We start from the raw sequence: 27,647 nt of genomic DNA on the forward strand, positions 1-27,647 counted from the left end.
ATTCGTCCGCGAATCGAACATCCCTATCCCATAACAGCTCAGGACCACGACGCATAGGGACAGTCCTCAATCTCTCACCTTATTTGTTGTCAGCTAATCACATCCATACACACTGAGAGGAAAAGCGGTGTATGTTTTGAAATATCGTCGATCATCGGTTGACAGCGCTCTCGCTCGGAGGATTCATCCAGGGGTTTTGAATGGAAGCGGCGGCTGAAGGGGCGACCAGCCTGTCTGAGGCCGGGGATGGGAGTCCGATATCCGGGGCAGCAGCATCCGAGGACTCGGGGACGGCGGATGGCATGGACTCGGGTAACCAACAACTTGGGTTTGATTTGAAACAAAGCGTTAAGAAAGACATCGGTTCATGCAATCTCATCTGATTGATTCATAGGTGGCTGATATTCACATGGATAGAACTAGCAAAACTAGCATTCATGCATGGATTTGTACACTGATGCATGAGATTTATCATACAAGCATCAGATTATTAGGGGTCACATGCTGCCAGAGTCAGTGTGCATTGATGTATAAATATAGTTTTGTGGGCATATTGTCAGGCGGATGGTGTAACAGCCAGGTTCAAACCAGATTCAGCGAGCTAGGCATCAGCAGGGACACTGGGCAGATGACAGATGGGATTAAGGGGGTTTCAGGGGAATAACAGGGTGAAGGGTGCATTGCATTTGTTTAGGATAAATGCCATCAAATGTCCTATTACATGCATAAAGGAAGACATTAAAATAATGTTTTGATTTCTAAAGGACTCCTCAGAACAGTCAAATAGGACTTTACTTTTATGCATGTCTGGTGCAAGTTGTCATTGTTTTTAATATTTTAATATTCAAACATCAAGGTATTTTTCTTTCTTAAGTTATTGGAGTGTGTGCAATTGCAGAAAAAAAAATATTATAACACTAATATGAATTTTATAACAAGCTGCTGTGGTTACACAATGACCGGGGTATTTTCATTTAGATAATTTCAAATTATTAGTAATGGTAATATATTTTATTCATTTTTATTGATAAAAAATAAATAAGAATGAGGAAAACATTATTTGGTCTTCTGTACGATAGAGTTCAGATGTCACATCACTTTTTGTTGTTGTTATTGGTGCAGAATATTGAATATTTCTTATTAATTTACATCATAACCTTTTTTGATAATAGTTTATTTATAACTTAATGTTAAAAGTGTTTTTTTAACGTTTTAATTATGCACCTTATAATGCATTGCATGATAATAACATCAGATTTCGTACATTATAATACTTATGTATTTCTCATTACACCTTTAGAAAACTATAATGCACTAAAACATTTGACAAACAACCAATTGCAGATCGAACAAGGAATCAGAAAATATTATAATGGCTTTTAATTTTGGCTACAGTTATTTATGAAAATATATAATGTTACCATTTGTACATTACATGTACAAGTTCATCATAAATGCTTTTATAATGCATTATAAATGAAGACTCGAAGTAAAGCAGATTTTTAGATAAAATCTACTTCAACTTAAATAAAATAATAATAGTAAATTAATGAAAAAATTAAATTCTCAAATTGTTTTTGTTAAAAAAAAAGCCTTTTCTTGATTGATATATGATGAAAAGTTTCACTTCCATAACAGTTACTGTATCTATCAAATACACTCTTGTTTCTGCCTCTAAGAGACTGTTTTTTTTCTCCCCAGTTCTCCATTTGTGTGTTTTTTTTTATTAGTCACGCATCTGTGTGTGAGGTGTCAATGATCGCATTCAAATGCATGGTATGCTGATAACCAAAAATGCCTTATTCTGCAAACCTGAGAAGCTACAGTTCAGATGATCAGTTATTACTCTGGTATTAACATCAGTATGTAAATGACTGTACACACAAAAAACCATCGATGACCTTTTCATGACAAAAAAAGTTAGTTTTCTTGGGTTATTTATCATAATCAGTGTAAGATCATACTTGTAAACCTATTCTATGAGATTTATTTAAGAGCACAAAAATGTGATCCACTCCATAAAGTGCCTGTGTTCAGTATGTACTTAAGATTGACCTTTCTCCAGCTCATTGTTGACAAGATTTGTTCTTTTGCGTATGCATTGAGGCGTTTCAAACTGCATTGTGGTTACTGTTTTCAAAGACATAAATGTCAACACAATTTGCTTGTAGTAAAAGCCACATACTGTCTTGCGCTCCAGTCTCATCGTCTACATTGTAATCATAAAAACTGCATCCAAACAACGATGGTTCACTCCCTCTGTTCCCCTGGCGCTGGTGTCTCTTGCCTCAACATCCTCCTGTTTTCATTGGTTTGCTCTCCGGCGTCTCCCGTGTAGATGTGTGTGGGAAAACATGCTGACTGTTGAGGCATGCAGTCACATGAAACGTGTCTCACGATGGCCTGTGAGTCATTCTCGCACCTGAAGTGATTTGGATGCCATCATCCTCCCTTGTTTTCTTGGGTTTTTATGTTTTGTTCATAAAATCAGAGTCAAGTTCGGGGAGTCACAGGTATAAAAGACTTCTTTAGCTGCGTTTTTGCCCAAACATGATGCAAATCTCAACAGAATAGAACATTTTTTTTTTCAAAATTATTAGCGTTTTTAAAAATTCACTATGAGTCAGTGTTGGATTATGGCAAAGGTAATCTAAATGTCCAAATAGGAGAATTGACCGATACTAGTAAAAAAAAAAACGGATGGTAATCAATGAAATACTGATATATTATGCTTTCATGTTGAAAACTCACAGCCACAACGCTTGGGTGTTAGTGTGTAATTGCTAGGGATGATTTGGGTGGTAACTGGGGTGACATTTTTTCACAAGTTGCGAATTTAATTTATATGCAAAAATTGGAACATCACAAAACAATCTACGAAAAAAACCCCACTTATTTTCAGTACAATTGTTTCTTTTCAGGGTGAGTTATTCAGTCAAAGTACTGCACAATTAATCAAAATTACATTGAAATGCTATAAATCAGAAGCTGCGATGATCAGGTGTGTCTTTCAGTGAAGCACAGTTCTGTGATCAGCAGTAAATCTCCATCCAAAGGCCAGAGGGCCCTCTTGAATATGCCCAATCCAAACAAAATCCAAATATACCCCGAAGAAGCAACCCAGGAATTGCTGCAGCTGAATAAACAGAAGATTTAACTGCTTTCATTGATTCAATGTGACTAATAAATAAACAACTACGGCAATATACGGCTTATCTGAGTTCTTCTTATTCTAATTTTCATCATAATAAAGTATATCTATAATGAATTGGCAATCGACATAACAATTATTACTGCTTAGAATACAATGAAATATTGTGTACCTTTATTATTCTGTTTAAGAAGCCAAATCATCTCACAGAAGGATTTATTACAAACACTCGGCTGACATTACAAAGTTGATTTGCAATAATAATAAAAAGTTTTTAAATGTGGTATTTTCACGTGCTCTCCGATGGAGCAGCATTTACTACACAGAGCCATAGTTCCGATTTTTTTTGTCGATTTCGTAATCCTACAATCGCGATTAATCACATTCGATTAATCGTGCATCCCCCATTCAGTCACATATCTTCTTACCTCAAAATTTACCTCAGACAAGAATAGTTTGTATTGGTAATTTGTTGCGCCTTGCCATCATTTTTTTAATAATGCAGTAAACCATAATTTGTCAAAATCCATCAGTATACCATAAATACATGGATGGCTTGGGTTCTGTCTTCAGTATAAGAATTTGTGATTTGTTTGCTTACTTTGTATTGTTTTATTGTTCAAAAAATTTAGTTTGAATGTATAGAAAAGTTGAATCCACTTTATTTAGTGCAAATTTCTTTGTGAATGTCTGTGTCTTCAGATTGTTCTACCAGTGTATGTATGATTCTGATAATAAATTAAAATAATATGATAATAAATACCGGTTTAGATGCCAATCATTGCAACCAGAAGATTGAGTGAATCAAGAACTGATTCAGTCTGATTTATTAAGAAATTTATTCATAGTGCAGTTAACAATTTTCCCTACCATTCCACTGTTTTTATTATGATAACAAATTAAAATAATATAATTTAAGCGTTGGTGCCAATAGCCTTATGGCAAGTGTGACAACATATAGTGGCGTTGTTCTAGGTGCCCTGAGTTCACATTTACTTCCTGTCTGTTCTTCACTATCCTATCACAGCAAAAGCAAAAATAAATCTTTAAAAATAATAACTTTACGCAGTTTATACGGAAAGACTCGCACACTGTAATGTTAAAAATAAAAAGGTGGATACTTTATAGTTTAATACTTATGGTTAGAGGTTTGTTCAAAGCTTTAAATCTGAACAATAATAAAAAAAATTTTGCACATAGTAATATAGTTATTGCTCTCATTTCGCCTTGTCTGAATGGTAAATATCTGTTGCTGTTCAGTTCAGTGGCCGTTTTACTTGGCTCATTAAGAGCAGCACTGAACCGATGATGATCGAGATAGGGAAAGATCTTTATTGTAAATTAATTAAAAATCAATTTTGAGGTTATTACCGCTAAGTGGACCATCTAAACCACTCACTTTATTTTCGTCACGTGATGGTGGTAGTAAATGTACACAATTAAAGCATCTGTGAAATCCAGACACGGCTTTCTTGGTTTATACAAATAACATCCCATGAGATGCATATATAATCAAACCCTTGGCTATACTCAAAGCCTTGTAGTGTTGTGCCCACTGATATCGCTTTGCAAAACAGGGCTGGTCTGTCTGCACCCTCCATCTATTTCCTCTACTTGTGTTATTCTAATAGCTCAGACTGCTGAGAGTTTTCGAGCTCTGGTGGGAAATGGAAAACAAGCAAGAATTGCATAATGGTGTCTCTGTATTTCTTGCCCCCCTTTCCTATGCCCTGAAGAGGATGGAGCTTTTTATAGGCCAGCTTGCAGACAAGACCAGGGTTCTGGAAGACACTCAATCCCTTCAGCACCTCAGAGGGAGTAGGGCGTCTCCTACAAAAGGACGCAGAGTCCTTCTCTGACACAGAGTTTGTGTTCCAGGCATCATAACAAGACCTTGTTTTATGGAAACTTAACAAAAGTTAGATGGGTGATATGGTTTTCCGTATGGTTGCATGATGGTTTCTTTCTGACCCAAATCTCTTATGGTGTGTCAACACTTGGCAGGTTTGGGTTGATTAAAATGAACTATTTGGTGATTGCTCTGTTAGTGCGGTTCACTTTAATAAGTGTAAACACTGCTACCTGAACCCTGGTGTGCACCAAACAAGCAGTCTAAGGCCCTGAAATAGGGGGTCTTGATCTGATTCCAAACAAACTCAAATCTTGTGTAGCCAGACCTTCAGACCGATGGCAGAAGGTCTGGGAACCTTGGCCACTTTAAATGGCCAAAGACTGCCAAAGAGGCAATTTTGTGCTGCATCATGTTTATGGGCATGGAAGTGTCCCCATATTAACAGACTGGTGTGTAAAACACCAAGGACGATAACGATAAAGATAACGATAAAGAAAATCGTTCTCAGTATTACAGAATAGAAGAGTCCACACCTCAACTATAATGATAAAGACACATAGAAACAATATAATTGGAATCACTTTCAGAACTATTTTTTTTTTTCGGATGAACGTGCGATTAGAAAAAACAGACAATATCGTTCGCTGGTGTGGACGCTAATATCATTATCTTTATAGTTTGTTTCCAGTATAGACTGTGTGTTCCAGTAAAGAACACAACACATGTCTCTTCCGCAAATCCTGTGGAATTCAACCAATCAGATGCGTCAAGTGTTTCCAATTTTGTTTTGTGGTTGTGACGTCTGAGGCTGAGACTTAACAAATTCTGGTGTGGTTCAACAAGGGCCAAAAACATCTCAAATCAAAACAGGACGAGGTGTCACAGGATGCAACCCTAAAGAGGACATAATATTCAAGCATACTTGGTTTTCTTGTACAGTGTACCTACCTAAGGAAGTTCTGGTAATATAAGGTAACTTAACTATATGGGGTAGGGTTAGGTTTAGGGCTAGGTTCAGGTTTAGTACATAGTTATTACTTAATCACTATAATAAGTACATAGTATGAGGAACATGACTGTAAAATAAAGTGCTACTGCTCAAAGTATACTTCAGTTTAGACGCGAATGCTAAGCCTACGTGTACGGCCAAGTGCATAGCTTTTTAAAGTATATCCATTCGATACCATGCGCAAATCTGTTTGATTGTCAGCCAGGTGAAAAAATTATAAAGCTTAAAGTATACTTAGCATTTGCATACAAATGAAAAGTAGGGATGGGCAATATGGGTTTTAAAATATATTACGATAATTTCTGGTATTTATTGCGAAGACGATATCAATGACAATAATTCAGGAAATCTTATGCATCCTCTAAGACAGGGGTTCCCAAACTTTTTAGCCCGCGACCCCATGATAAATGCGCTGCTGCCCCGCGACCCCCCCCCCCCCCAAAAAAAACACCTCTCGTCGCGTGAAATGTACAGCAAATCGATTTTATGCCCAGTGTCAAAGCACACGAAGTTATATTTTATTGTTCTGCGTGCAAAATCAGTGTTACAATTCTGCATGAGCTGCTCGATATCCACCTGTTCTCTCTCGGAAAGTAACTGTGCAGCTATGTTGGGTTGAACTCGTTCATTATTCTGTCACTATTACTGTCACGTGACATACCGCAGCAACAACAGAGCTGAATGAATGATCTGCTTTTGTCATTTTTCCTTTTTTATTCAAAATATTAACAAATTTGTTAGATATGGCATGAAATAGCTGATATTCCGATTGTCAGATATATGCAAGTGGAAGTGTTTTGTTGTTTAAACACCTTTATAACGATCGCGTTAGTTGAGCTGTATGCGCGATGGGCGCCGCTATCTTAGTTTGTGCCGCAGACGCAGTTCAGAGAATCAGATCTGTTGGATTTACAACACGTGAATTCATCCACTTCTCCCGAAATACATAAAAGTAAGTGGCTGGTGAACTGGGAGAATAATGGAGTAAACTTTAAAGTTACTTACACAATGTGTATCTGATATGAATAAAATGTGTCTAATTATAATGAAAAAGATTATTATTGCCTCTTCCTTTGACATCAGTGTGTATTTTACAAACTCTAAATGTATTGTTTTTTCTAGTACTTATATGTCTGAAACCTAAAATAAACATTATGTGGTTGAAAACACTGAAAAGTGATGACAAGTGTGATGACAGCTCTGAGCGCACATGTCTCTGGCTCAGCGCCAGCCAACTCGCGAGAGCACATTTGAATTTCACGTCATGCACTGACCGGTGTGGTCGTACACTCCAGGTACTAGCCTAGACTGTGATCGTACGTGCGATGCGAAAGAGTTAAATTAATGATCGTGCGTGCGATGCGAAACAGTTAAATTAATTGAAACAAAAATATATAAAGCATATATCGAAATCATCTCGCGACCCCTGCGCCGGGGTCCCGAGACCCACCGTGGGGTCGCGACCCCTACTTTGGGAACCACTGCTCTAAGAGACAAAAAAAGAACTGTTTCATTAGAGAAAGTTATTATTTTTCTTAATTTTTCCAAAAGAGGGTGTCGCGACTGTCAGTGAGCATTACCTACTCCTGCATGTGCATTGTTGGGTGTCTATTACTTAGAAGAGCTTTTAACTTTGAATTCATCTGTTGAATGGCTCGTTACTTGAATGAAATTCGCAAGAGGAACTTTGTAGTTTTTGTTTTCATCTCTCAGATCAGAAGTGAGCAATGAAAATGGTTTTATGTGCCTTATTGGTGGGTTAACAGTTGCCTGTTTTCTTCGGTTTCCTTTATACAGTTCTGTTTTACCAGATTATGAGCTGTCCTTCATATGTTATCGTGGTTTTACTTCCAGAATTGAGATTTTTGCAGTCATAACATGTTATCCTTTTCTCAAAGTATATTTGCTAAATCTTTGCTAAATTTAGTCCTATATAATGACTGTTAGCTTGAGGTGTCAAATGACACCTCCAAGTTTCTGTCGTCGAGTTCTTAATTTCAATTCCATTTTGAGCTGGCTGTGATCACACCTGTCCAAAGTGATTTCAGGAGGTGTTTTGTTAATTCATTAGCACTCGAGATGTTATGAGCTGTAACCTGTGTTTTAGAGGTTGGTCAAGTTCAATATGGCTTGATGTAAGTTGAATGCAATCTCATAATAGAATAAGAGTGCTATGTTGTAACTAATCCTTTAGCTATGAATGATATTACGATAAGCTCTGTATAACCCAGCTGACCAGATGATTTAAATACATTTCCCTTCAAATCAGTTTTTGAACCTTGACTTTTAAACTTTAATACAGTAAACATTTTGTGCTTCAAAGATGTAGCTTAGCTTACATTTCTTCTGTTCATAACATAGAATTAAAAAGCAGGTTTTTGCTGGTCCAATGCTCTTTATTAGATGTGTGGTCGACCCTGGCTAGTGGAGTGTAGCAGACATCCTGTTGGATGTTTGTGCTCCAGCTTGAACTGAGGCCAAACCTATCACTGGTGAAGAAGGTCTAGGAAAAAGCTCTTTTAAGGAGAACCACAATGTTGCCCAAACAGCTTCGAGACCCCATGACTGCTGGATCCAGAAATAACAGGACAGCTAACTTGGTCATGAGGCTTGTTGGTATGGATGTGCTATTTCAGAGGTGAAAATGGAAAATTGGTTTGTTTGGGACATTGCACGCATCATGTTTTTCCTAACTTTGTGTGTTCAACTTTTTTCCATGTGTTTCCAAAAAGTTGAAGCATGCTGTTAAAAAAAATCAAGCTGGTACTGAATTTATAGCTGGACATTAGCTAGTCACAATATAATATAGGTCAGATGTTAAGATTTTACCCTGTAATTAATAACTAATTGTAGTGACTAGAGTCAGCAAGTCAGAGACTGGTTCGTTCTGATCTGTAAAGGAATCATTCTGATTTTGTGAACCATTGAAATGATTCATTGAAGATCTGACTCATAATAATTATGTTTGCATTCACAAATGAATGCATTTAGGGCAGATGTTAAGATTTTCCCTCCAGTTAGCTGCTAATTTTACGGATCGTTGATTCAGTTAATGGTAAATCAGGAACTGATTTGTGAACAAGTTGTTCTAATTTTGTGAACCATTTCAGATAATTTTTTGAAAATCACTCAGATGAATAACTTTCTCACAATCACAAACTAAGTTAGGGCAGATGATTTGATTTTCCCCTTCGCTTAGCTGCTAATCGTTGTGACTGGACCATTAAGTCACTAAATTAAGAACTTATTCATTTTGATTTGTGAATGAATTGTTCAGATTTTCTAAATTATTTCAAAAGATTCTTATAAGATCTGACTTGAAAGATAAACTTATGTGGTCAGGATAGATGTTAAGACTTTCCCCTCCAGTGAGCTTCTCTTGTTGCAAGCCAGATGATTGAGTCATTAAGTGAAGAACTGATTCATTTGGATTTGGAAGGAATCATTTTTATTTTATGAACCATTTAGAATGATTCATTGAAGATCTGACTCCAAAAATGATTCATTTACAAACTAAGGTAGTTAGGGCAGATGTCAAATGTTCAGTAGGAATGACTCAAATTATGGTCTGCTTGTTACACGAAGTTGTCAAATAAGTTTAATATAAGTTATATAAACCACTTTTATGATGTATTTTTTAAAGCTGAAAATCTCCAGATTCATTCTTTGTAAAGGAAAAGAGCAACCTTCACATTTCTCAGAATTACTCCTTTTCTATTCTATGAAAAAAAGTTAGAAACGACATGAGGGTGAGTAAACAGAATATGAATTTTTGGATTAAAGCTGTTTTTAGCTGGATTTACCAGCAGGCCTGTCATCTTAGTTTTGCTGTTGCTTTCTCACTGCATGGCTATGAGCTGCTCTGTCTAGCGGCCAATGCCCTATTTAGAGCAACATGTGTCTGTTGATGCTACATGCATATGCAATCTCCAAGAAAGCTTGTTGACCTTGATTGGGATGCCATGGAAACGGAGGAACACGGCTGAATGGGAGCGTGTGCCGATGCATCTGGGACAACTGTGGGGTGAGAAGCACAGCTCAAGAAATCCAGCCGTCATCTTCACATGGTGTGTTTTTATCAAACCATCTTTGTCAACAAACATCCCAGTCGCTGCTGACAGCTGATGCTGAAGCTTGAGGGGCAGCGATGGAATATAAATGGAGGTTGAATAATGAAGTTGGCTGAGGCTGTCTGACCTGCTGACTCTTAAAGTCTGATTATAATTGCAGACGAATATGTCTTTATAAGTTTTGTTCATATTTCACACCTATCTGATTTGGTTTCAAATCATGATCTTTAGGGCTGACTATCAGTGCATTCATTTTGCAAATTATGAAATCTGATATATTTTTTTATTCAGATATTGTTGTGAATATCTCGTCAGTCACTTTTCTTTTTCTTTCCTAGACTCTACATCAAAAAAGGCTTACATAACAGAGGTACATTCCTTTTCTCACATATCAACAATATATACTGTTATATTACAGATGATGAACCTGTTTATGCAGGGATTGCAGGTTGGTGGTATCTCATTTTTACACTCTTTATACCAGATGCCTTCATCGTCAGGCCAGCCGGCTCATGGGAAGAAGATCGGACACAGAGGAGTGGACGCTTCTGGAGAAACCACATATAAGAAGGTGCATTGGGCCTACTCTATTTCAGAAACTTTTTTTGATATGATATTGATTATATTCTGATTATTTTAGGTACTAGGAATGGACAGTATATCGGTACTAAATCAGCCGATATTTTTTAATGGTATTTTTTGTACATAAAAAAAAGTGTGTGTGTATATATATATATATATATATATATATATATATATATATATATATATATATATATATATATATAATACCGATACCGATTCCATTCAGATAATTTTTGGTTACTTCTAGGGATGCACAATATATCGGTACAATATCAGCCGATATAAGGACATTTTTAGTGTATAAAAAATGATTAAATTTTTCAATGTTTTATATTGATTGATGTTGTGTATTTAATTGTCCATGCTAATTTGCTATCATCTGACGTTAACCTAAAATGTATCGTTAAACCAATAATTTACTTTAATAACATCGTTAATAATCTTTAGCAAATCTCAGAATGATAAAAATATTTTCAGAATGTAAATTTGAAAAAAAAAATTGTAATGCCTAAATTCACTTTAGTATTTAACATAATTGATTTTAATTTAAAGTTGTTGTTTTTCTTTTCTTTAGACAAAATAGTGTTTCATTGAAATATTGACCGTTCATCAGTTATTGGGATATTATATAGAAAATAACTGCATTATAATAATAACATGCCAATTGTATATTGGTTTATCTGTTTCGACCAGAATTGTAATATTACTAATAAGCTCATCAGAAATGTGGCACAAGGTGACATCTAAACAGAAACTGCAGAAGATCAATCTCTAGGTTTAGGATTAATAATTAGGAGACTCAAATAATTTATATCCTCTTCAGACTACATCTTCGGCTCTCAAGGGGGCCATTCAGCTAGGGATTGGCTACACGGTTGGCAACTTGAGTTCCAAGCCTGAGCGGGACGTCCTCATGCAGGATTTCTATGTGGTGGAGAGCATCTTCTTCCCCAGGTGCGCTGTCTGTCTAATGTTGAAGGTGGATGTGGAATTTCACATGAAAAAAAAAATATTCTATATGTTTTTCCAGTGAAGGGAGCAACTTGACGCCAGCCCATCATTTCCCAGACTTCCGTTTCAAAACCTATGCTCCCGTCGCCTTCCGTTACTTCAGAGAGCTCTTCGGGATACGGCCGGATGACTATTTGGTGAGAAATATAAGCTAAAGGCTGGATTTTATAATAAATGCTTGTATTTATTTCGGATTACTGAAGAATCACTCAAGGAAAATTCATGGTCATTTGTTTATGCATATCTCAATCTGTGATTGCCTTTAGTATTCACTCTGTAACGAACCACTGATCGAGTTGTCCAATCCTGGAGCCAGTGGCTCAGTATTTTACGTCACAAAGGATGATGAGTTCATCATTAAGACAGTCATGCACAAAGAAGCAGAGTTTTTGCAGAAGCTTCTTCCTGGATATTACATGGTGAGTTACTGTACTTTGATTGATACTTTTCTTAAGTAGTGGTCAACCAATAAATTGGATGCCGATATCTCGAAAGCGGGGTGCATATATTATACAACACATATATATTGCATGATATAGTGCAGTCTAATAATAGAAAAAAAATGATGTGAAGCTTACATAAAATTAGTGAAATTCTTATTTTAGACAGTAATCCATAATGGTGAGCTAATATTTATGGCCAAATGTCAATGTGAAAATAATTATCGGTTTATCAGTATTGGCCAGAATTACTAGTGTAGAATTAGTGATTTTGGTTTTCAGTGTCCAATATAATATCTAGAGAGTAAATTATCTGATAGTTCATGTAATGCTGCTAGATATGATGCAGTAAACGTATTCTATATTTAAAGGGTTAGTTCAACCAAAAAGGAAAATTATTTCATTAATAACTCACCCTCATGTCGTTCCAAACCTGTAAGACCTCCGTTCATCTTCAGAACACAGTTTAAGATATTTTAGATTTAGTCCAAGAGCTCTCAGTGCCTCCGTTGAAGCTGTGAGTACGGTATACTGTCCATGTCCAGAAAGGTAATAAAAACATCTTCAAATTAGTCCATGTGATATCAGAGGGTCCGTTAGAATTTTCTGAAGCATCGAAAATACATTTTGGTCCAAAAATAGCAAAAACTACGACTTTATTCAGCATTGTCTTCTCTTCCGTGTCTGTTGTGAGAGACTCACTCGCTGTCACTCGAAGTAACCGGTTATTCTTGAACCAGTTCACCAAATCGAACTGAATCGTTTGAAACGGTTCGGGACTCCAATAAGCATTAATCCACAAATGGCTTAAGCTGTTAACCTTTTTAAATGACTTTTTTAACACCGAGCCGAGCCAGATAACGAACGAATGATTGACTCGTTCTTGGATTCTGTCGGTCGCGTCCGATTTGTGCTTATTTGTGATTAATGCTTATTGCAGACGCGAACCATTTAAAACGATTCAGTTCGATTTGGTGAACTGGTTCAAAAAGATCCGGTTACATCGAATGATTCGTTCGCGAACCAGATAGCACAAACTGCTTTGTTTTGAATTCTCTCACAACAGACGCACAAGAGAAGACAATGCTGAATAAAGTCATAGTTTTTGCTATTTTTTTACCAAAATGTGTTTTCGATGCTTCAAAAAATTCTAACCAACCCTCTGATGTCACATGGACTACTTTGATTATGTTTTTCTTACCTTTCTGGACATGGACAGTAGACCGTACACACAGCTTCAATGGAGGGACTGAGAGCTCTCGGACTAAATCTAAAATATCTTAAACTGTGTCCTGAAGATGAACGGAGGTCTTACGGGTTTGGAACGACATGAGGGTGAATCATTAATGACAGAATTTTTGGGTGAACTTTAATATACATTGTTACTATTGCAGGATTATCAGCCTGACCGATATATCGGTGTATCACTGATCAGCGGACCTTTATACATTTTTCAACTGCAGTTTAATCTAGGATAAATATATTGTTTGTGTTGCATTGATCAATGTTCTGTATTTTTTGAGAAACGTGCTCTCTAGCTTTTTACCCATTATCACATGCTGTCACAAATCAGCTGCCTGGTTAAACAATAACACTGCTGATTACCCAACAAGTTATTTTGAACTCATTTCTCCCCAGAGGCGATGTGTCTACTATTTACCTGAATAATGAAACAAATTACAAAATTAGCATGTATGCCGTGCCTGTTCCAGTTTTCGGTCTCCAGTGGAGCATTTCATTCCACAATATAAGTACAAAAGGGTTCGGTTTCCAAGAGAACATGAGTTTTCTCTTGTAGATGATGCCTAGATGGGTTCTCAGCGTCAGCAGAGTCTAACCAGCGACTGGCTTGGCTTGTTCCATCCATTCATCTGGAGCTAATGAGCCCATGAATGGTAATGGATCAGTTGTTGTTTAGCAACAATGCAACGGTCTACAGAAACCTGTCTTTATTACTGTCTAGCTCTTTTCCTCATTCTGTTTCTCTTTTTTGATCATAACTTTTAGGACACGTCACCTATGTGAAGGTGATTGGTGTCACAAAGCTTTTCTAGGTTTGATATCTGCTTCATTGCTTTGCTTTTCTGTGGTGATTTTTAAGAGGATTTAAACTCCAAACTAATTGGAATCCGGTGGTTTTACTATGCTCTGGAACATTAACTGGCAAAACGAATGTCATTGACTTAAGAAAGGTGTTTTGGGGGTTGAAATGGAGTGTGTTGTGTCTGGAATGCGGAAAAAAAACGAATAACATTTACCTTAATTTAATGCATAAATGCTTTTAATAAACTTAACAAAAGTGTGATTTGCATGCCATATAAAAATATATTTAGTAGGTTTTTTTTTACTCTTATTGGGTTTTTGTTTCATTAAACAAATTTGGGTTGCAATTTTTCATGATTTTTAAAAACAGTTTGCTATCATTTATGCATACACAAAAATTGCTATCATTTATGCAGTCTATGCACCCCCCCCCCACCCCCACGTAGAACACAAAAGATGTTTTGACAGATATTCACTGTTTTTTGTTTTGTTTTGTTTTTTTTAATTGTGATGCCATCAAGAAATGTCAGAAAAGATAAATAAAAGTATCATAAATGTTCTTTTTGTGTGAGGAAAAAACTAAAAAATGATTTTTATATTCCCAAAATCAAACAAAAAAACAAAGTTGCAAGTTCGTAAAACTCAACTCAGAACATTTTGGCATGCAAAATTGGGTTAAAAATGTATAAATAATGCCCAAACTGTAATTTTAGGGTAAAATATTTATTTAAAGGCCAGACATTTTTCTCTGCTGAATATCTTTCTGTGGGTCTTAAAGAGGTATTAATTCAACCTTCCACAAGTTAAGCCCCAAAAAAGGTCTTAAATCAGAGCTGAAAGTCTTAAATTCAAAGTCATGGCATTACATTTTCTATACACCGCAAAACAGCACTTCAAAACTATTTACAAACTTCAAAGCATTGCTTATACAAGACATTTAATTTTATACATGTTTTAGACATATTGTGTTCAATATAAGATGAATAAATTATGACAGAATTGTAATTTTGGAGTGAACTATTCCTTTAAGGAATAAATAGATGCATTATACAAAGCATGTAACCAACAAATACAAATGTACACATTCTTTGACAGATGTTTAGCACTTATGTTTGAATCTTTGTGTGCTTTGAGTAAATCGTGTTTGATTTTTCAGTTGTTTGTTTCCAACAGAACTTGAATCAAAATCCTCGCACCTTATTGCCCAAGTTCTTCGGGCTGTACTGTGTACAATCGGGCGGGAAGAACATTCGGATGGTGGTCATGAACAATGTTCTGCCCAGGGTGGTGCGCATGCACCTCAAATACGACCTGAAGGGGTCCACGTACAAGCGACGGGCCTCTAGAAAAGAGCGGGAAAAGGCGAAGCCCACTTTCAAAGACCTTGATTTCATGCAGGACGTTCAAGATGGTCTCATGTTGGATACAGACACGTACAGTGCCCTGGTCAAGACGTTACAGAGAGACTGTTTGGTAAGTTCTCCATAGTGTGCTGCTGTCTAGAGCGGACAAGCCATTCAGGACGAATATTGATGTGTTTTTGGTGAATAGGTCTTGGAAAGCTTTAAGATTATGGATTATAGTTTGCTGTTGGGAGTTCACAACATCGATCAGGCGGAGAAAGAGCAGCAGATGGAGGGATCTCAGGGCAACAGTGATGAAAAGAGGCCGCTGGCACAGAAAGCGCTCTACACCACTGCCATGGAGTCCATACAGGGAGCGTCAGCCTATGGAGAGGAAATCGACACCGAGGACACGTGAGTTGCTGAAATTTCTCCATGTTTTGACACCTATAAATTATATTTAAAAAGGTGTGTGATGCATTTTCATATGCATCAAAAATATGATGAAGTAACAGGGATGCAATTACAAAATTGTAATACTGTTTTTATTTTATTTGAAAAACTTAAAAACACAAAACTAAGAATTTGTGTTTGTAATCCTTAGAAAATTTGGCTATTGAAAAATCAATAAATATTTTTTATTTCTCATTTTGGACATGCTTTTCAGCATGTTTCTATTTTTATTTTGCCTAAATAAATTTAAAATGTGTGTTTTTTTTCCTTCAAAAAATGTATCAAAATCTTGGATAAAATAAATTGTCCTGTAAGAGATCCTGTTTCATCTGGAAATGTATCACGTTATGGAAGTAAATAAAATGCAAACAACATATTTATAATGATTCAACAAAAGTTAGTCAATGAGATACAACTTTGTTTGAAGTAAATAAAATAGTTATTTATTTTTGTTTAGTTTTTTTTAATTGTGTTTACTTTTTTTCTTCTTTATAAAATCAAAAATGAAGTTTTCAGTTAGAGATCCTGTCTCATCTGGAAATACATCACATTAAATAATGTTTACTTACCAAAAGGTGAACGAAGACAGTTTTGTTTTGGGTTTCCTTTTGTTTTCTGGTATTTTTTTATCTTATTTTCATTTTATTTTGTTTGGTTTTATTTAATATTTATATAAACACATATATTAGAAGTGAACAAATAGATTATTTGTTGTGTTTGGGTTTTTTGTTTTGTGTTTCCACAGTTTTAATATTTTCTTTTTTTTTCATTTCGTATTTATTAACTTTTTTTCTTCTTAAAGTATTTATTTATTTAATTTAGCCAACTATTGGAGACTTTTCAGCACTGTTGCAATTTTGTTCCAAAATTCGTATAGCTACACATTTAACTTCAGTATTGAGAAAGGTTTTTATCTATTTTTTATAGCTTTCAGCTTTCATAGTTATTTATTTTGATGTGTTTTTGTTGTTTTTTTGCATCTCAGGATGGGCGGTATTCCTGCAGTCAATGGAAAAGGAGAGCGTCTGTTACTCTACATTGGAATAATTGACATCTTGCAGTCTTACAGGTGCTTGCGTCAATCTCTCCGACTCATGCCGCTTACTATTTACACCAAGTGTGTGATTCATTTCTGCCAGTATGATTTGGAAGCACTATGAATTAACTTTGTTCATTTTCTGTTTAGGTTAATAAAGAAATTGGAGCATACGTGGAAGGCTCTAGTCCATGATGGGGTAATGAATACATTGAATTACATTGACATTTATCTAGAAAAGACCATCTGAAATACATCACTGTCCCTTGCAATATGCTCCATTCCCTCACTTTGGATGAAAAGCTTTGGCCAAGTTAACATCCAGCTGTGTTTTCAGACTCTGTGGTCTCCGACCTTCAATATAATTCCTCATACTTCCTTCATTTTCATATTAATAAAGCATGATCTGCTGTGGTACATTTGCATGAATGGGGTTTAGGAAGAATTACAGGGTTTTGGAGGAAATACTTGCGAAATGTGCACTAATGTAGGGCTGTTTTTTCAGAGGATGTGCTAATTGTGCCATTGCTGGATATGCATGTACCACACACATGCACACACTCATTTTTCTCTCGGCTTAGATGGGAATAAATGAGATTTCTCCAACCCTGCCTGTGACGCAACAGTCTACGCCATACTGCCAATGGCTGACAGTTCATTTGCATGCTAATTAGGTTATTTATAGACCTAGGGCTGGTATATCTTGATTGCGTCAGCTGGAGGTGACAGAGTATATACTACCTAAAGGCTGACTGGTTGACTCCAGGAATAATGGATGTTAAACTGGAAACTGACATGAGAAATGTGTAAATATGTTGCAAGTCACCTGTCCAGTTGAGTATATGTATAATGTAAATTAATATTTTGTGTGATTTATATGTGTGAAGTAAACAAATGTGACAGCTTCAGTTATGAAACTTGCATGCAGAGGATTAATTGAACTGTTGTTTTCTATTTTGTCAACTGGAATAAGTCAGAATGTGCTGTAACTTTTCATATAGATCGAGATGGTTCACTTATTCTTTCTTTTTTCCACTCTTCAGGACACAGTGTCTGTTCACAGACCATCTTTCTATGCAGACAGGTTCTTCAGATTCATGAGCACTACTGTTTTTAGAAAGTCTTCGTGTGAGTGAACTGCTTCTGAACTTGCATAAATTTCATATTCTGCATGAAAAGTTACTGATAAAGTAATAACAATGCGACAATGCATATGAAGTTTTGGCTGACACCAATAAATAATTATTTTAATAACCAGTAACTTATAAATGGTTCTTGATAAAATTCTACAGTATTTGGTCTAAATAAATTAATAAATAAAACTTTAAAATTCATAATTTAAATGCTACAAATGAATTTAGACATCACAGCATTTTTATGTATATTAGGAAAATGGATTTTCATAAATGGATATTCAATAGATAGTCAGACTGTATGATTTCCTAAAGATTACATTTAACACTGTTTTTAAATTATATTATGAAATACTAAAATTTCTAAAACTGAAAAAATAATAATAAAAGCTAAATATTATAATAATTAAGAAATAATAATAAAATAGCACTGCATACAACTGACAAACTGACAAAATTATTAGTTTTTTAAATATTAACTTTAAGTGGTCAAAGTTGGAAGCATTAGATAATGGCAAAGATAATTGGAATTTTAAAAAAGGGGAAAATGAGCACGTACGAGTAAATATTTGGAACTGGTCGATTTTAAAAAGCTATAATATCGGCCGATAAAGTGTTTTTAAATATTAACTTTAAATGATTGAAGTTAGAAGCATTAGATAATGGCAAAGGTAATCTAAATTTTAAAAAAAGAAGAAAATGAGCAATAAATATCTGGTATAAATCAGTTTTAAAAATCTTGATATTGGCCGATAACCGATAAATTGCCGATATTTTTTTAAATCCTATGAAAGTAAAAAAGTATTTTGAAAGTAACGGCTTAAATTTATATGACACTTATGTCACCAAATCAATTAAAAAGAATCAACATATTTCATTTGGCTCATAAAATTTTATGTATTTTATTACTGAAGTGCATTATAATCCTCATTCTTTCAGCACTGAAATCCTCTCCCTCAAAGAGGGGTCGTGGGGTTCTGGCTGCAGCCAAATACAGCGGTCCCGGGGCAGCATGGTCGGCCAGCCAGCTGCCATTTGTAAGAGACGAAAACATTTATGACATGAGAGGAACCCGTAGCTTCCCCACACTGGAAGACAATGGTAAACAATAGACGAAGAACATTCTTTATTCTCAAACATAAGAACTTAATGGCTTTAAATCACGCTTAACGCTTAAATTCGGTTTCAGGTCGGGGAAATGTACTTCCCTGCACCCCTCCCTCGTTAGAGGAGGCCACCACAGCCTCCATCGCCACCTCGCTCTCCTCCACCACCTCCCTTTCCATCCCAGAACGCTCCCCGTCGGACACCTCCGAACACCCGCGCTACCGGTAACACTCCATCTTTCTTTCTTTAATATTTCTATGTCTCAGCTGTAGCAGGTACAATAAACTCTCTGTTTTCTTCAATACAGGAGACACACCCAGTCCAGCCATGAAGAAACGTAAGTAAAACACACTGGTCTGCTAGATCTTCTGAAGACGTATGATAGTTTTGTGAGTGAAATTACCGAGTTTGTTTCATTAGCAGACTTTACATGTTTATTTCTCTCTTGGCTTTGATCTTCTCCTAAATGAAAGTAGAACGGTTAGTTCTGTAGTTCATGTGGTTTAGTTGAGCCCTCTGCTGGTCTTCTTGTAGAACGCAGGATGAGGACCAGCAAACCATCACAGTGGAGGTGGAAGTGGAGGGAAGATATGACAGTGAACCCACACTCGCGGCTCCCCAGGTATCGCCGGAGATCAGGTACGCACTCAAAACTGAGAATCTGCTTTCATGTAATATTTAATATTTACTTATGAAAGCCAGATTTTGTTGTACATATTGAAAAAAGGGTATTTATGAAGTGTAATGGAATTAAGGGCAATGATTTAAATGCAAATGTATTCCCGCTAAATCAAAAGCAGTGTGGATGTTAGATCAAGGGTATCATGGGAAAGAGGAATTAGATGTGCTCCATTCAGCTGAGCTCATCTGCTGTAGCTCCTCATAGAGATGAGAAAATGACACCATGACAACTGCCACAGAGGAACATAACCAAACAGGAAGCACTTAATCACATTAGTAATAAGTACCTGAATGTTTTTGTGTTAGTCAGGACCAGTGGCCATGTACCCAAAAATTTAATTTCTATAACTGATAGTCATATAACATGAAAGTATAATGAAGTGTCCTTCTTTACTTAAAATAGTGTTTATTTTATAAGAAATATGTATTATTTATTAATCCTAGTTTTACAGCAAATCAATTTGACTTTTGAATCTTTGAAGATATTTTGAAGAAAGTTAACACAATTAAATAAAACTAAAACTATTAAAAAAAAGTTTTTGGGAATTGATTGAGCTAAAATCAAATAAAGTAAAATATTAGTTTAAAAGCTTAAACTTAAAAAAATAAAATGAGAAACAGAAATAAACAGGTTAAAATACAAGAAATTATGAAATAAAACGAAATTAAAGCTGTATAGAAATATATCTAAAAAATTTTATAAAAATGACAAAGGTGCATAGCAAATTTACTAAAATGTAAACAACAATTAAAATTGACAATAAAGCAGACTTGACTTGACTTTATTGAAAATTATAACTGAAAATGTAAAAGAAAAGTAAAAATAAAAAAAATAAATAAATAAAAGCTAATTCAATATATTCATTAAAAGTGTAAATGTCTATAAATAATACTAATAACCATGGTCTGACAAATGGATAAAAAAGCACCAAAACAGTGGCCCATACAATTCAGACTTTATATTCCAACTTTTCTGAATAGTGAATTTTATGGTTTATTCACTGAAAATCTCTATATTGTCGTATATGTTTCTCTTCCCCATGAATAGTGAAGCTGCAGAGACGTTTCTAGAAGCCTCGTCCTCCTCCGTCCCGGCGAGCCCCAGGATAGTGGTCGAATCTGACAGCTGCAGTCAGGCCTCGGGCTGCACGAGCCGTGCCTCTGTGGATGAGGATGATGATGTGCCAATTACAGACATTTATTTTGTAAGCCCTCCACTCCTCAGAACTAAAAATATGTGTTTTTAATGATGTTATAAAGCATTGTAAGAACCACCTAAGGTCAAAACATAAAAGAACACAATCAGATTAGTATGCACTGCAAAATATAATTTTTTTATCAGTTTTTTTTTTGTCTTGCTTTCCAATAAAAGTACATTCTTAGATATGATACACTTTCTTGAAAAGCAAAGCAACTTTTCAATTAAAATATTAAAACTTATTAAGAAAAAAAATATTGGATTAAGTTTATTTTTTGTAATCCAGTTAACTATTTTTTCTGCCTTTTTAGTGTAGTTTTTAAACTCTAACAATATTTAGTGAGGTTTATAGTTAAAATATATTTTATAAAAATCCATTGCCGTAACTTTAAAATTAATTTATATGTATCTTGATTAAAGGATGTATATATATTTTTACTCCAAAAGAATCCCATAAGAAAATGTATACTGCATATAGAAAAATGAAGCCTGTTTTAGACCCAGTAACATTTTTGCATTATTTTTATGGCAATATAAAAAAAAAATCCTGTATTTCACATTTAAGTGCTCAATGCTGTAAAGAAAATGAATATATGATTTAAATTGTAAAGTATGTATACATGATGGTAGTGTTTGCTATATTTATTTTTATTTATGCTGTTTCTATAATGTAATTACAGTTTCAAGTATGTCAAATATATACAGATTTAGTAGAAAAATATTTAAACATTTTAATACAAATTGAAGGTGTTTTATGCTTAACTGTAATGAAAGTTATGTCACAGCAGTAATAAAAAATAAGACTTTTATATTTTATTAATGTAAAATATAATTTCCTTTTGGGGTTAAATATGACCATGTTCTTGATAGACTGTCATCCTGTAGTAAACAGTGCTAATGTGACCATTGTTGAATTACTGGTAACTAAAGGAAACATATTAGACGGGATCTCACAGAGGGTCGCTGTTGGCCTGTGGGTGGGTGTCTGTGTGCCGAGGTGCTAGGAGCAATGAAGTTCCAGTCGTCTTGTTATTGCTAAATGCTGAGGATATCATTGTGTGTTAATTTTGAACACCAGTACAGTAGACACATTCTGACCCATGAATGTCAAAACACATAGACGTGCCAATGCATCCACAGTGATGTCTCCGAGGACAAACTGAGAAATGGGCGTCATTATCATTTGTTAGTCCCAAAGAGGCTCTTAAACCTAGAGGCTTAGAGACGCCCAAGCACCACCTCTTGAATTATTCATCCATTAACACCCTGCACCAGCTGCTCCATCGCTCTTTTCTCTTATTAATGGAGCTGTCAACTTTTTCATTTATCGGCTGCTAAACAGCACTCCATCTCCCTGACTTTTTCATTACCTTTCTGCCATCTTTCATTGACTGCCGTCTCTGTTTGTCCATATCTCTTTTGTAAGTTCTCTGATGGCAGCGTCTGTGTTTGTCAGCCCGTCACACACAGAAGGCGGCTCGCTGTAAGTTTTATAGCTGAAATACTTTCAACTAGTTGTAGAGGTAGTTTTAGAAATAATCAGAACAAGTTATAGCCTCTGAAGTTTAGACTAGTGTAGCTTTTTGTAACCCTCGACTGTTAAAGAGGCTGTTGTTGTTACTGTACCTTTAAGACTTCTGTATGCAAATGAGCCACCATAACAAGTGTCAGATTGTTTTGAAAACTTTAGGTAAATATATTTTAGCTGGTTTCCAAAGCAACATTTCTCTTTCTAATTTAGTTTAAAGGGTTAGATCACCCAAAAATGGAAATAATGTTTTACTCGCCCTCAAAGCGTCCCATGACTTTCTTCTTTCAGCGCAATTCAATCAGAGTATTGAAGTATTGAGTAATAAATATAATTAATTTAAAGATAAAGTACACATTCAAAATGTTCATAAAACAAATATATAAAAAAGTATCTAAATATACTAAAATTACACGTTACAAGTTTAGCTAGCATTTTTTATGTAATTTTTCATTATTGTCCCCTTCAAAGACTAGTATTGTAGTTATACACAACTTCTAAATATTTCTATTTTTTAATCAGTGTTCCTGGTTTTATAGTGCAAGAATTAATATTGGATATTATTTAAATTATGTTTTATAGTGTTTGATTAAAATATAGCAAGTTGAACAACTTTTCTTGTCTGCTGATGTAATGAAGGCCATGTAGGTGGGGACAAATACTAGTAGCCAATAAAACAATGCTTACTTTTTGCTTTTCAATCAAATCACGGTGAATAAAATTGTCAAACTCTTCAGTATTTTCCACTGTTTATTTGTTTCGTATAGAAATATTTTATATGGAATCTAACTAAAAAGGGTTATTTTACGTCGTATATCAACTCCGTTTGTTTGTGATGGTTGTTCTTTCACTTCACTTCCTTCGCATTCAAAGTTTCTCTCTGTTTAATTGCCGGATTACAGCTTTTGTTAATTCATAAAATCTTGATTTTAATCTTTGAGGAGTGGCAAAAAAAAAAAATAAATCCAATAAATGTGCATTTTTATATCAAGCTACTACTTCCCGCCTTATTAATGTTCAAAACATCTCTTTTTTTACTAATGTCTCACTTTCTTTCCACTGCATTTCTGATATTCCTCACTCTTGTCTTCCTCTCTTTCTTCCTCTGCATATTTCTGCTGGCTGTCTCTGTCTCCACCCTTTCTGGTGCCCTCTGCTGTCTGGCTTTTGTAAAACCAGCCTCCAGAAGACTGGGTATATTCTCCTCTGCACTTCAGCTCAGGGCCTAAAACCCTGCCAGAGGATGAAGGGGGGAGTGAAACGGTAAGTGCGCGCTTTGCTGTAATCGTCATGGGTTCATGATTCTTGACGTTGACGATCAATTGTCTATTATTCCTTGCATATTAATTGCATAAAATTGAATGTGTCCCAACAGTAATCAGACCTCAGGAAAGAGGGGCAGCTACAAGGTTCGGACTCTTCAGACGTCCGGAAGCTCTACTGGTCGGACTTTTTCGCAACTTAAGCATTATTTTCATCGTCCTTTCACCCATTCCATAAACAACACCAAGCAAGTAGTAATACCAATGTCCAGACTTACGTATGAGTAATAATGCAAATGTTTATGTTTAATTATTCTTTGATTGTTTTGTGTTTCATTTATTGTCTAATTTACAAACTGTGAACGTGTTTTCCGATTTGAGCTCTGGGCCTCGAGACTTTTCCTTAAGAGTGGGTTGTAGGTTATTACAATGCGCCTTTGTTATCAGGTAGCATTGTTTGTTTCAGAACTGTTGAAAAATTAAGGTTTCGTCATAGTCCTTATATATACACAAACATGGTTTGCTTTATTTTTATTGGTTCTTCAATAAAATATTAAGCCAGCAATAGTGTTCAATGTTTCAGAGTTATGAATTTCCAACAAGTGGCTGTTTGATGTGTGAAATTAGGAAATAACCAAAGAAATGGTTAATATATATATATATATATATATATATATATCCACATAACCTGATCTTAAAATTCTTGTTTTGGCTCATTTTATACATTCTGGTAATTTAAATTTGTTCCACAGATTTTCCCGCCAAAATCCAGCACAAAGTCTTCAGGGCCTGGTTATTAAGACATGTTAAACTGAAAGATGGGACCAAACTTATTATGTGGGAGGCCAAATATGTAAAACTAACTTCTTACCATAATCGCAATCAGAACTATTTAAGTGAAAAAATTAAATTGTAAATCCACATGTATGGAATCTGTGTGTGTGCCTATGCATTGAGTGTGTTTGTGGTTATACGTAAGCGAGTGTCTCGTTTTACAATGGAAGTGTGCAACACTGATTCTTATAATGTGCAGTGGCCAGTTGTTATTGATATTGCTGTTGTATCCAAAATAAAGGGACTACTGCAGCAATGCATTTGTAAAGTGTAGCACAAGCATATTTTGGTTGCCTTAATAATTTTTTGCCAACCTAAATCCTATTGTAGTTATATACTATTCACTGATTCCGTCTTTCTTTCTGGTTCACCAATAATAGTGTCTTAGAGAATTTGTATGCAGATCTTTAAATACGTACATATAAAATCTATTTTAAATGTAATTTGAAGTTTTCTTTTGTATTTTGTTTTGCACAAGTGGGCTGTGAAAGGTGTCGTTTAGGTTCACACGAACCCACCCATTCTTCCAGCGTCGAGGACGGTTTCTTGTGTTTGAGTCTTTCTTTGTATCATATGTGTGTGCACTTTACAGTTGGGATTGTAAAGTCTATATGGTCAAAGACATACAACTGTATCAATCGCTTACTCTTCCAACAGTTCAGCCGTGTTTGCGTGTGTGTACATGTGTATATGTGTGTGGTCAAAAAGCCGTGTGCCCCCCTAAATAGAAAGAGCATGATGAAATGTGAGTCTATTGACACTGATGTACAGCATAGATAGATATTTATCTCTATGAAAGGACCATGATCGATGGACCGATGTGTGCACATTTGTTCAGATCCTTAAATAAATATATCTCATGGACTTGATTCACAAGATTCTTGTTTTTTTCTTGTACCATTCAGATTTTTCCTAAAAATAGTCATACAGGTTCAACATATATACACATCACAAAATAAATAAATATAAAAGGTAACCATGATCTTTGATTTTGATGTGGCGTTATAAAAATCGAAAACCAAATTTTAGAATTTGATGCTAGCACTATGCTTTATCACATAGCGGTTTTGTGCATGATTATACATACATGAATTCAATGTTACCTTGTATTTATCAGGCTGCAGCGACAAAACCTCTGGGACTTTCTCACTCCACTTGTTGGGGTGTGCACAGTCCAATCAGTCCAGTCTTCATACGAACAAGAACTATTACTAAGGTTTAACAATACTTTATTTTTATGGATTTTCGTAGATAAAGTCCAGTAAATTTTAATAAGACCATGCATATAAGGAATTGTTTTTTTAAATATATTTTGTAGTGTGTATATGACATTGCTTTTAAAGAATAGAGGTTTTAATGGGTTTTTTTTTTAGGTGAATACAGCTTAAATTTTTTTTCATATATTTTTAATGCCGGTGATAATTTTAAAGGTTTGCCGTTTTCAACTATATTGCAATTTTCCCCAAGAAAACACTTATTTTTTAAATTTGTAGTCTGTATTTGACAAATGTTTTTAAAATATAGTGCAGTTTTTTTTTTATCTGTTTGGTAATGTTTAATGTAAATAAAGCTTTAAAAATAGTACCTAAAACCGCAACCCTTTTTAATTGTCAGACCATATGTTCATTCATATATATATACAGTATTGTTCAAAATAATAGCAGTACAATGTGACTAACCAGAATAATCAAGGTTTTTAGTATATTTTTTATTGCTACGTGGCAAACAAGTTACCAGTAGGTTCAGTAGATTGTCAGAAAACAAACAAGACCCAGCATTCATGATATGCACGCTCTTAAGGCTGTGCAATTGGGCAATTAGTTGAAAGGGGTGTGTTCAAAAAAATAGCAGTGTCTACCTTTGACTGTACAAACTCAAAACTATTTTGTACAAACATTTTTTTTTTCTGGGATTTAGCAATCCTGTGAATCACTAAACTAATATTTAGTTGTATGACCACAGTTTTTTAAAACTGCTTGACATCTGTGTGGCATGGAGTCAACCAACTTGTGGCACCTCTCAGCTGTTATTCCACTCCATGATTCTTTAACAACATTCCACAATTCATTCACATTTCTTGGTTTTGCTTCAGAAACAGCATTTTTGATATCACCCCACAAGTTCTCAATTGGATTAAGGTCTGGAGATTGGGCTGGCCACTCCATAACATTAATTTTGTTGGTTTGGAACCAAGACTTTGCCCGTTTACTAGTGTGTTTTGGGTCATTGTCTTGTTGAAACAACCATTTCAAGGGCATGTCCTCTTCAGCATAGGGCAACATGACCTCTTCAAGTATTTTAACATATGCAAACTGATCCATGATCCCTGGTAAGCGATAAATAGGCCCAACACCATAGTAGGAGAAACATGCCCATATCATGATGCTTGCACCTCCATGCTTCACTGTCTTCATTGTGTACTGTGGCTTGAATTCAGAGTTTGGGGGTCGTCTCACAAACTGCCTGTGGCCCTTGGACCCAAAAAGAACAATTTTACTCTCATCAGTCCACAAAATGTTCCTTCATTTCTCTTTAGGCCAGTTGATGTGTTCTTTGGCAAATTGTAACCTCTTCTGCACATGCCTTTTTTTTAACAGAGGGACTTTGCGGGGGATTCTTGAAAATAGATTAGCTTCACACAGACGTCTTCTAACTGTCACAGTACTTACAGGTAACTCCAGACTGTCTTTGATCATCCTGGAGGTGATCATTGGCTGAGCCTTTGCCATTCTGGTTATTCTTCTATCCATTTTGATGGTTGTCTTCCGTTTTCTTCCACGTCTCTCTGGTTTTGCTCTCCATTTTAAGGCATTGGAGATCATTTTAGCTGAACAGCCTATCATTTTTTGTACCTCTTTATAGGTTTTCCCCTCTCTAATCAACTTTTTAATCAAAGTACGCTGTTCTTCTG

General features: G+C 35.4%; 1 protein-coding gene across 2 annotated transcripts; it reads left to right on the forward strand.

The window, feature by feature from the left end:
• On the forward strand, nucleotides 1–24,472 carry LOC113039619 (phosphatidylinositol 4-phosphate 5-kinase type-1 gamma-like). Of its 2 annotated transcripts, XM_026197571.1 has the most exons (18): nucleotides 1–312; nucleotides 10,421–10,452; nucleotides 10,567–10,653; nucleotides 11,491–11,621; nucleotides 11,698–11,815; nucleotides 11,945–12,097; nucleotides 15,335–15,634; nucleotides 15,713–15,918; nucleotides 16,943–17,026; nucleotides 17,144–17,192; nucleotides 18,037–18,121; nucleotides 19,066–19,227; nucleotides 19,316–19,457; nucleotides 19,541–19,570; nucleotides 19,768–19,872; nucleotides 20,963–21,119; nucleotides 23,820–23,903; nucleotides 24,016–24,472. In XM_026197571.1, exons 1-18 carry the CDS (start codon nucleotides 201–203, stop codon nucleotides 24,016–24,018), a joined length of 2,040 nt encoding a protein of 679 aa, XP_026053356.1. In that variant the 5' UTR covers nucleotides 1–200; the 3' UTR covers nucleotides 24,019–24,472. The 2 variants fall into 2 exon arrangements, with proteins under 2 accessions (XP_026053356.1, XP_026053357.1); XM_026197572.1 differs by lacking the exon at nucleotides 23,820–23,903 and having other exon boundaries at nucleotides 2–312.
• Nucleotides 24,473–27,647: the final 3,175 nt, after the last annotated feature.

This window comes from Carassius auratus, chromosome 22 (genome assembly GCF_003368295.1).
Source record: "Carassius auratus strain Wakin chromosome 22, ASM336829v1, whole genome shotgun sequence".
In the NCBI taxonomy this organism is placed as follows: Eukaryota; Metazoa; Chordata; class Actinopteri; order Cypriniformes; family Cyprinidae; genus Carassius; species Carassius auratus.